Raw genomic sequence first — 11,259 nt, forward strand, 5'->3', positions numbered from 1 at the left:
CATTACCAGCTACAACCCATACCAGCTACAACCACACACCCGGTGGTGTGTGGTTAAGTCAGTGGTGAAGTCGAGCGCAGTGTATTTGATGGAGTTTCTACTTCAGCGTGCAGAAATGCCACCAAAACGGTCGAAAGTATGGCTTTAGTACACACCTGTGGCGGCTGTGGAGGTGGTTTTAACACAACTGAGTGCTTCACTTCAGCCGGGTATTGAAAAGTAGCAAAAAAAGGTACAAATGAAGTACTCTATTGGTATCAGCATCACTTTAAGAGTACTGGTTATAAACAATACCCAGCCCTTATCCCAATACAACATCCCAGTCTTGTGCATCTACCAGTGAGGGATCAGATGACACTGTTGTGTTTGTGTGACTATCTTCTGCGATACACCGGTTGCAAATTGAGGTCACTTGAGTTAAAACATGCTGACAGATTGGCCAGCACAGACCTGCCTGGATATCAATAAACCACAACATGGCATGAAACGATTATTATCTGAGGGAGAAATGCGGGCCTCTGTCTTTCTGTAAAAGGGGATGATTCTTGTTCTTAGTTACATCCAAGTTCTGAGTTTAGTTAGAAAGTGAATTTCAAACTGAGAAGAAGAAGAAAATCTCATCAGTTAAACTATTTAATTAAAGCACAAATAAGAAATACTGTAATTAGAAGAAAACTTTGATATGAGAAGAGACATTCTCACATATCAGAAGCACTTAGGTGACATTTCTTCTTGAAAAATTGCGGTTTGTTTTCAGAGCTTCACAACGTTGGAAAACACGGATGTTTTATTATAACGACCGATTAGTTGACTAAGAGGGAGCAGCCCTAGTACACAAGGCCAGAGTGTATGAGAAAGGGTAGCTGCTCTTCAAGACATTCAACATAATTAGTTTGAGCACACAAAAATGCAACAGCAACAGCAGCCTGAAGCAGCAATAAAGGAACACGTAGTTATTCTGAGCAATTAACTGTGTGATCCCTGATAATTGTGCCAACACCAACAAAGTGATCCAAAGTCATCTTAAAAAGCCCCTTGGCAGCACAGAATCATGTTGTGTAAACAGTGTGGGAGAATATTGTATGATGTATAGCTCACAGGGCTCAATACTTTGTTGAGTAGTCTACTGTTTCAACTATTGATTATATTGCCAATGCATGGCCATGGTCCCCAAACAGGCTGCAAATAAAGCTGATGAGCCTTAAACCTAAGTGCCTTAAACATGCATTCTTTCCAATGGCCAGCAGGGGAAACTTCTCTGGTTGCAAAAAGAAGTACAGTTGAATCGAAGTCTATGAGAAACTACTTCAAACTACTACTTCAAACATTGTAAACATCTTCATCAATACAGCATGATGGTTATTTAGTAACGTATGTTGCCATTTGGAGTAAAATAGAGGATAAAGCACGGGATGCTTTAGGGTGTGGCTACCTTGTGATGGACAGGGTGTTTTCCGTTTATTAGCATCACTCTCATATATCACTTCTGGTTCCACAAAAACAAACTGGCGATTATGGCCAACTTAGTTCTGAATATTTGAAGAAACTGTTCAAAGTTTAAAAATGAATGCTGACAATTGTATTAATAATTGGTTATTGCTAACAGGCTGATACCTGCATGCTTGAAATTCATCACAAACATAATGACTTTTTTAGCCTATGGTTAGTTTGTGGTAGGCTATAAATGCTAAAAGTACAATTAGTAAGTTAAGTTTGGGGTCAGTTTTTGTTTTTTGGCTGAGGTAAATTAGCCATAGACTGCCCATAAAAGCCTGATTTATCTAGTTTAATTACAGGTGACAGTTTAATTCCTCACACACCTATGTGCCCTGACAGCCGTTATACATTCTGAATGGCAAACCACCACGCCCTGTGTGGTCACACCTGTGATGGCAGTAAGCAGCATCTTTCCTCCTACCTGTTCGGCCGCTCCCATCTCCAGAGAGAAGGCTATAAAAAGCCTCCTCCGGGCCGCCTAAACTCCATCTCCTCCGCACCACTCTTTGGGTTTGACAGGGTTAATTGAACGCGTCAGTCAGAAGTCACCATATCCACCATGTACAGCTCTGGGTATTCCGGCTTTCCCCTGTCCTCTTCGCCCAGGATGACAGGCTCCCGGCGGGGAACGAGCGTCCACGGTGGTGCAGGTGGCGGCAACGTCCGGGTGTCGTACGCCTCCAACGGCCTTGGCTCTGGCTTTGACTTGGCAGGGGCGCTCGGAGGCGGCGGGGGCGGCGGGGGCGGCGGGAACAATTTCGCCGTTCCGGGCAATGGCAAAGGGACCATGCAGAATCTCAACGACCGCCTGGCCAACTACCTGGAAAAGGTGCGCTCCCTGGAGTCGGCCAATTCGAAGCTGGAGATTCAAATCCGCGAGTGGACCGATAAGCAGAGCCCCGCCGCCAGCGACTATAGCAAGTATGTGGCAGTCATCGAAGACCTGCGCAGAAAGGTAAACTTTCCCCTGTAAGAGTTTCCCTACTGCTGTAAAACAGTTAAACAATAACCTAAACATAATTATAATAAGTGATTTTCCCCGTTTCTAAACTTACCTCCAGCCATTGTTGTAAAAGAGATCATTATAAGATGCCATATATTCAAAGCAATTACAGTGTAATGCAAGTCAAGTGTACAGAAAACCATTTTGCTGATCAAAAAAGAAACCCGCCAGCCGAAATTCTAGATAATAACACGCCCTTTGGTTGTTTTACATGTGGTTAAGAGACTACTGCTATTTGTTTTTCAGATCGGTGTTGCCACACAGGACAATGCCGGGCTGATGCTGCAGATCGACAATGCCAGACTGGCAGCAGAGGATTTCCGAATCAAGTGAGTGAAAATAAGTAATCGGCACCTAATTAGCCTTATTATGGTTTATAATGACAGACACCTGGGACTTTACAGTTACAATAGCCTGCAGCATTTTAACTCGACATTGCATTTGTTCAGTAGTTCCAGGCTTTGTCGATGTTTTGTCACAGGGGTTTAACGGTGAGCAGAGTGATTAAACCGGTGTAACTGGTTTTGGTGGAGATCCACCTTGTCTTTTTTGTTGTTAGTAACACTAATTGAGCGGGTGCACCAACACGAATCTCTGTGCCTTTTTCTTGACAGGCTTGAGAATGAGATGGCACTGCGCATGTCGGTGGATGCGGACATCGCCGGGCTGCGCAAGGTTCTGGATGAACTGACCGCGGCCCGGTCTGACCTGGAGATGCAGGTGGAGGGCCTGAAGGAGGAGCTGGTCTACCTGAAGAAGAATCATGAAGAGGTGAGACTAGTACTGTTAGGAATAGCATCACACCATGTCAGTGAGCTCAAGTGACTTATCGTCTGCAATAGATAACAAAACATGAATCTTTTTCAGAGTAGTTTATATATCAGAAGGAAATATGAGTGATCTCTCAAGGTTTTTGGAAAGTCTTACAGTTCCAGGGGGCAAATGCAATATTAAAATAGTTTTTCACATGCAGTCAACTATTTGCCAAACGCCTCCCAATGTTATCTTTCACTTGTATAAACAACCGGTAATGTAAAACTTGTTTGGATTGGCTGCTGTGCCTTCAGGTTGTGTACTGTACTGCAAAGTAAAAAAACAATGACTGATAACAAGACATGTCAGATGTTAGTCTGATTTATAGATGCCAAAAAAGCTCTTCTAAATGATCATCAACATGAGAGATGCATAAAAACATCAAACAAGGCTTCATATAGAGACATTTTGTATCAGTACGTTAATTAAAGTGAACAAGTTCAGAACGGTGAATTCTAAAATGAAGTGAAAGAGCAGTGCAAGTAAAAATGAGAAACAAAGTCAGTGAACTGACTTAGGAATGTAAATGACAAAATATTTATCCATTTTAAGTTTGCTAACGCTTCATGTGGGTTTTATCTTTGACCTTTGACTCTGTTGTGCCGCCTGTAGGAGATGGCAGCAATGCGTGGCCAAGTTAATTCCAGCTCTGTCAACGTGGAGGTGGACGCCAAGCCTCAGGCGGACATGGCCACCACCATGGAACAGATCAGAGCTCAGTATGAGGGCATCACTGAAAAGAACCGCAGCGAAATGGAGGCGTGGTACCAGGTCAAGGTGAGGGGAACAAGACAAATCATGTTCACATCATCTCATCTCGTGCACGAATATACTGTATAGTAGCCTGAATAGCGTTTTTGACAATTTACATGTTCAATTTCACGTCTTCCAGTTTGACGACGTGGACAAGCAGGTGGCATCCAGCACAGAGACCCTCCAGACCTCCCAAAGTGAGATCAACGAGCTCAAGAGGACCCTGCAGTCCCTGCAGATTGAGCTGCAGTCCCAGCTCAGCCTGGTAATTCAGATCTCACATGCACACATCATTTTTCACCCCAACACAACATACATCTTTCTAACCTGTTGCGTTGCTCAAGTCTTTCATTTCTGATCTGCGCAACATATCATAGTAACATATCTTACAACATGTTTGACACAACACATAATCAGTAAGTCTGTAAACTTGTCACTCACCGTTTAAAATGGCTTTCTCACTCTGCTTTTTTGTTTTGTTTTACATCTGAGTGGAAAGAGTGGAAAGTAATTAGGGCTCAATAAACTGATATCTCCTGTGTTTTTTCTCCCATGCAGAAATCTGCCTTGGAGGGCCAGCTGGCAGATACAGAGTCCCACTATGGTCTGCAGCTGGGCCAGCTGCAGACCAGGGTCAACACCCTAGAGGAAGAGCTGAAAAATATGAGGATGGACATCGAGAGGCAGGCCAATGACTACAAGGTGCTGTTTGATATCAAGACCAGGCTGGAGCTGGAGATCGCCGAGTACAGAAGACTGCTGGATGGAGAGGAGTAAGGGAATTCTTTATTGAGATGTTTGTCACAAAAAGTCAATCAACTTGAAGTATGATTTCTCTGTAGCTGGACTTGAATAAGACAGGCAGGTACAATGTGTGGGGAAAGTAACTTACATGGATCTGTAGTTCCCATATAGAATGAAATGTTAAATACTTTTATTCGCTTTTGCATTGACTGTAAGATTGATACCACTCTTTTATGTTTGTATGGTAAATGTAAAGCTACAACCAGGAGCCAACTAGCCTAGCTTAGCATTGAGACTGGCTAGCCTGGCTCTGTACAAAGGTGACAATATTCGTCTAACAACTCATTTAAAGCTCACTAATGACCTTACTATAAACAAACAAGATTTAATGTTTTAAGTGTATAACATTTCTGTATTCGTATGTTTTAAAAAGGACGAGACCTATGTTGTATTTTCGAAAAACATATACCAAGCTAACTGGCTGCCGGCTGTAGCTTCATATTTAGCATACGGATGTGAGGAGGTGTCTGTCTTCTCATCTAACTTACGATTAGAAAGGGAATATGATTAATTGCCAGAATTTTTTTAACAATCATATTATCACATTGTATTAATTGTAAATTATTTTATGTCTTCTAGGAGAGCTGTAGTAGTAGAAGTCAAACGTAAGTTTACATCAACACTTTATTTTTTCGGTCTTTGTTTGTAAAAAGTAAAATATGCTACAGATTTAACTTTGTTTTGATTTGCTCTGCAGCTCAATCAGTCTTTACCCAGAGGACGAGGATTGTGACTGAGGAGATTGTTGATGGAAAAGTGGTGTCCCGCACGGAAGATGTAAACACAGAGGTCATCAACAAGTAGACAGACTGGATGCCAAAAGATCCGGGTCAAATAATAAGTTAGAATAAAAGCTGTTTTCCTGTCTCTGACACCCAGCAAATGTTCCACCCACGTCTACTGAAAAAATAAATATATAATATTTTTCTCTTTCCAAATATCTGTGCAGAGTTAAGATTTAGATTTATTATCAGAAATATTTATTCTGATGTATTACCATGAAAAAAGATGGCAAAACCAATAAAATGTTTTAAAATATATAAGAAGATTGTATATGTGTTGATTACTAACCTGATTATTAACTGTGCTTTCTTAGTATTATTTTCATAACATTTATTAAAATCCCACTGACAACAACTTTACTGACTGTCATCTAACCTGCCTTCTGAAATACCAAATGCAGCTACACATTAGGTGACACTGTGAGCCCCTGAAAGGAAATGCACTTCTGCAAAATGGAAACCATTGCTTCTCTGGCCATTGGATTGAATGGCTACATGGAGAGATAAAAGAAACATAAAGGCCCCACCAACTCTTCTAAATAGGACAAGACACAGCATTTATAGTTGTTAAGCCTCTTTTTGTTGTTGTTTTGTGTATCTTTAGTCATATTGAGTCTCCGTAGTTGCTTTGTGTCTTTTTGTGGTTATGTGTGGCGTTGAGGTTGTGTTGCCCCACTTCAAAGTTGTTGTGAGTCTCTTTCTGATTGTTTTTTGTTTCTTTGCAGCTGGTTTGCGCGTCTTTGTAGTTGTTTTGGTCTCTTTGTAGTCTTTTTTTGTCTCTTTGTCAGGGACGTTGGAAGTTGGTTAGAGTTGTGGGTGCTGAGAGAAAGTCTATATAATGACGTCATATTAAATGCTGCGCAACATTCATGTTTCTTGTATTAATTTGAATGGCCAACAACATCTTACCCCAGTTTTAGAATGATTGAGACGAGAGCTATTCAAAGCTATCTATTTCTACTTGAATTCACAAATAAATACATTTTGAAATTTACCGCAAACATATAAATAGTATCAGTCGATGATTTGTCAAGTCTTAACAGGAGGGATGGCTCAATAGAAGCATATTCATAGGAATATTATAGAAAAACTACAGTAAGAAGTGCATCTCTATGATCCTTGCATCTCTATGATCCTCTCACTCTCCATGACTCTCTGAGTGTCATTTTGTAGGTTAATAAGGCCCCTGGGCCTGAGCCCGATTGGCCCGTTCAGTAACACATCCATGGTAACAGACATCACTGAACCAGTGTGCAGACTTTATGACCTCTCCTGTTTTGCTGATATTGCACTATTTTTAAGCATTTAGCATAATTTTCACTTGAGACCACAATGGCTACTGTTGAATAAACGTAAACGTTACACAGTCTGGCTTTCACTGACCATATAGTAGCAAGGGGGAGGTTTGTGTGAGCTCCCTGTACATGCAGTGTTTTAAACTGTCCACTAGGTGTCAGTAAATTATCTTCGATAAAGTCTTGGATACGGAGACGTGCACCTTTTTCTGTGGGAATGTCTTCTTTATACAGTAGCAGTACTTCCCGATCAGAATGCAACGTAACCAATGAAAATATTTCTATCATTACTGAATATTATAGTAGGGATTCGTTCCAATAGTCACTGACAGTAGAGAACCATTTCACATTAGCTTAACTAGGTGACAAATCCAAGACAACCATGCCTTAAAGTGGCAAATGTTGAATTGAATGTTATCACCAACAGCACATTTGAGAAAGTCTCTGGTTGAACCACTGGGTAAATCATTTAAACATTACTTTGACTTGCATTATTCCAAATTGAAGAATTATGATATAAATGCTCAGAATTCATTTTTTTGTACTTCTTCAAAACATAAAAATGTATTAAATCCACATAACCTCTCTCGGCAGAGAATGTTGTTAACCTGCAATTTGATCCATTTCCCCCAAAAATTAACTTTGCTCAATACTCTTCGATCAAAAGTTTTAGTAAAAAATGCTTTCCAGATTGGGGTGATCATAATAAATGTAGAGTCTGATAGAAGGCTTCGTGATATCCAGCAGGAAGCTCTCTTGCCAAAAACTAGTCTGCACCAACATCAACAATCCTTACTTCTCTTTTATTTTCTACATTCTTGTTTTGCACGGCGTAAAATAAATTTGTATTTTCTCAGAATCCCCTGAGAGAATGAGACAGCACACAGAAAAAAGGCTGAATGTGGGGAATTTGTGCTGATAGATAAATCTGTCTTTTTTTTTACTCACGGAGTAATATGGTCACTATTTATTTGCAGCCTTTCAATGTGTTTCGGTGAATTATTTGCCTTTTAAAATGGCTATCATGGGCTTGTCTGACTCAAGTCCATACATCTGTCCTTCCCTGTCTGTCCCTGAGGAGACACATGGATGTGGGGAATGTTTTTAAACATTTGGTGTAGTTGCATGTAGTTCTACCTCTTCAGGTGCATTAAAATGAGAAACCTCTCATGCATTTACCTATGCCATTAATATTTCCTTGCATTCATGTTATCTGTTTATTAATAGTAGGTATCATTCAAGCTGAACACATCCTAAGTCCAAAGAAAAGAGCCATTAAAGCAGGGACTTTCAGTGCTCCTACAGGCTCCACTCTGGGTTTATTTATAGTCTGATGTCTGCAGCAACGATCTGCTCTGCTGTGGCACGACTGTGTCACTCGGGGCTGGTGGTCCCTAGTCACGACACGAAATGATGCCAAAATTCTGCACCACGGGAAGTTGACGTCACCGCGGTACAGTCACCTCCTCGGTGACGTCACGTGACGGAGGCTGGGTGGCAGCAGCCGGGGATGATGCCATCTGTTGGATGGACTCTGCCACTCACCCAGCATTACGTCATCGGGGAGAAACCGGTGCCAGCTCTGCCATTGGTATAGCCTGAGAGTCTGGATGTGAATACACAACGAGCCGAGAGGTTGTCTGGCCTATAGTAACTCTGACTGAAGCTGTTGGACAGGAGCCGTTTGATCGAGCAGGGAGCTTCAACCTTTTGGAGATTAGCTGACAACAGTATCAACACTTCTCCCCCATACATTTTGTTTGGCTTATCCAATGTGGCAAATAGGAATATAGGCCACAATTGTGGAATTGTAATAAAAAGTAATGAGTTCACTTTGAATAACAGCATAAATAAGACAAATACTAGTGTAGTGGCCATTTGTCGACTTAATCCAATTTAAATAAACAATAATCAAACGCCACTGATGCACCGTGGTCGATATTCTTACGCAGCCAGAAGAGAGTGGATTGTCCATGCAGGATTCCGATTTTTGTGTTTATTGAATAAAGCAAAACAAACGAACTAACAAAACTCCTGTCGTGCTGTCTCTCCTGTGATGTGATATGCTGGTAAAAACTATACGCCCACCCCGGTGCATGCTGGTCCTATCCTTCTACTCATATATATAGCAACAGGTGCCCACAGTAATTACCCAAAAAACAATATAACTAAACAAATTACTATTAAAGAGAAAAATAATCTTAATATATAAAACATCTACAATAATTAAACAATACTACTTATAAATGAAATAACAAAATACAATATCAAATAAATAGCTCCAACAACTAGAATACATACCAATAAATAAAAGGACAACAGAAGATAATTACCATTTTGGCTAACAATGCCAACATTGATATTGATCAATGTGTATTGTTTCTGTAGGAATTGATAAATACATACATTTTAAATAATATAAAATGGCACAACATAACATACGATTATTTTAAGGTAAACGTTTTAGCTTTAGCAAAGAGGAAGTCTGTGTTGCAGCCAGGTGAGACACACACGCACACAAGGATAGACACGCATAAGATACATATAAAACCTATAATACAAGTGACAATACGAAGGTATAGCAAAACAAAAACAAAAAAGCATAAAACTAAAAAATAAGAGGCTCATGACTCGAGCCAGAATACTGTATGTGCTGTAGTTGGAACAGAATCTGCCAAATAGTTTTGGTTGGACGTTTTGAAAAGATTGAGCGGCCAAGATGTTCGAATAGCTCAGAAAACCATAAGAAATAGAACATGTGTGTCTGTACAGTGTAATGTTCAGACAAGCTGCTGTCCATGGTGCTGAAACGTAAGAGGACAGGTTAGCACGTCTATATTCGAGGGTGGGCTTCAGGTGGTTTAAAAACAGGCTGTTTATTTGAATCAACAACATTATATCGCGAGAATTGGCAATTAAGGTCGGTTATGGCTGTTAAATGCTTCCTCTTGTGTGCACTTCTGAACTTCGTGTTCAACGTGTGTGTATGTTTGTGTGTGTGGTGAATACAACATTAGTGTGTGTGTGTGTGTGTGTGTGTGCAGCCACAGTAAAGCCTGTGCTCTTAAGGGATGATGGTGAGGACCCCATTCTCACATGAGTAAGCGCGCCTCCCGGCAAACGGGAGAGGAAGAAGGGCTGCATTCCCATTGACTGAGAGAAAGAGAGAGAGAGAGCGAGCGAGCGAGAGAGAGAGAGAGAGAGAGAGAGGGAGAAGCAGTACACGGACTCCGCCTATACCGCCCTAACATCCAGCTCGAGTCCGACGACGGCACCACAGACCAGCCGGTGATCCAGGGCCCCCCCATCAGCTCGACTCAACTCCCGGTGTGAAAAAACGGAGATGGGCTCCCCGTGAATCCGGGCGGTGGAGGGCACAGGCGGCCAGGCGGGGGTGGGGGGGGAACGACGACGAGAGAGTGGTGGGAGAAACACCCAGAGAGGACAAACAAAAGCACAACCGAGGGTGCCTGCAACCATGAGCGGCTTGCACTATTCGCCAGAGCTGCGGCTGCCGCTGCCTCTCTGCTCGCGGACCAAGTCGTGAGGTGTGGCTCGGAAACGCTCCGGGAAACCTGTCAGCCGAAACGACTCGCCGAGGAGGAGGAGGTGGGGTGGTGGTGGTGGAAAAGATGTCCGCCACGGTGGGGCCCCAGGGTGGCCCTCGCCCACCCACCGTGCCGCCATCCATGCCGGATCTGCCGGACCTCAGCCATCTCACCGAGGAGGAGAGGAAAATCATCATGGCAGTGATGGCTCGGCAAAAAGAGGAAGAGGATAAAGAACAAGCCATGCTAAAGTAAGGGCAACCTTTTCTTTTCTTTTCTGTGGAAGTTATATGTCATGTAACGCATACCAATCCCCGTTCGAAAGACGCCCCTTGTACACCGAGCTATCCATTAATACCCGGTGTTGCCATCGCTGTGGTTAACACCACACACCCATCACGTCCAGTAACCAGTGTGGCTAGCCGATGCACTTGCAGCTCCGTCTCGAAGAGGTGGTGGTGTGTTTCTATATAAATGTACCCAAAGGCACACAGAGCAGCAAGAGCGCAAGATGTGTATCTAAAAGAAATCAGCATCATCAAGGATACAGCGAGTAGCCTTCTGAGGCGCGATGCTGTTGTAATCAATCGATACATTAAAATAATAATCAGCCACAGTCAATGGAGATGACCCGAAACAGGGTCAAACGCGTTACAGGTGAAGATAGGGCCGCGAGGATGGGGTGTGACAGTGCTGGTGGAGAAGGGGCGGGGGGTTTGGGGGATGAATCATAGCTTTATTCATCCTTCACCTACTCGTTTTCA

General features: G+C 42.3%; 1 protein-coding gene across 1 annotated transcript; it reads left to right on the top strand.

Moving 5' to 3' along the window:
* The first annotated feature begins 2,092 nt into the window (after positions 1-2,092).
* Positions 2,093-4,843, top strand: LOC142949517 (keratin, type I cytoskeletal 19-like). Its single transcript, XM_076091204.1, has 6 exons — positions 2,093-2,452; positions 2,747-2,829; positions 3,115-3,271; positions 3,926-4,090; positions 4,206-4,331; positions 4,625-4,843. Exons 1-6 carry the CDS (start codon positions 2,105-2,107, stop codon positions 4,841-4,843), a joined length of 1,098 nt encoding a protein of 365 aa, XP_075947319.1. The 5' UTR covers positions 2,093-2,104.
* The last annotated feature ends 6,416 nt before the right edge of the window (positions 4,844-11,259 follow it).

Source organism: Anarhichas minor, unplaced genomic scaffold (assembly GCF_050575085.1).
Source record: "Anarhichas minor isolate MPS153535 unplaced genomic scaffold, ASM5057508v1 ptg000014l, whole genome shotgun sequence".
Classification (NCBI taxonomy): domain Eukaryota; kingdom Metazoa; phylum Chordata; class Actinopteri; order Perciformes; family Anarhichadidae; genus Anarhichas; species Anarhichas minor.

Coding starts and splice junctions, on each gene's coding strand:
- LOC142949517 (XM_076091204.1), top strand. CDS start 2,105: ATGACAGGCTCCCGGCGGGGAACGAGCGTCCACGGTGGTGCAGGTGGC. Junction 2,830..3,114: donor GCAGAGGATTTCCGAATCAA/GTGAGTGAAAAT, acceptor TTTTCTTGACAG/GCTTGAGAATGAGATGGCAC. Junction 4,091..4,205: donor AGGCGTGGTACCAGGTCAAG/GTGAGGGGAACA, acceptor CACGTCTTCCAG/TTTGACGACGTGGACAAGCA.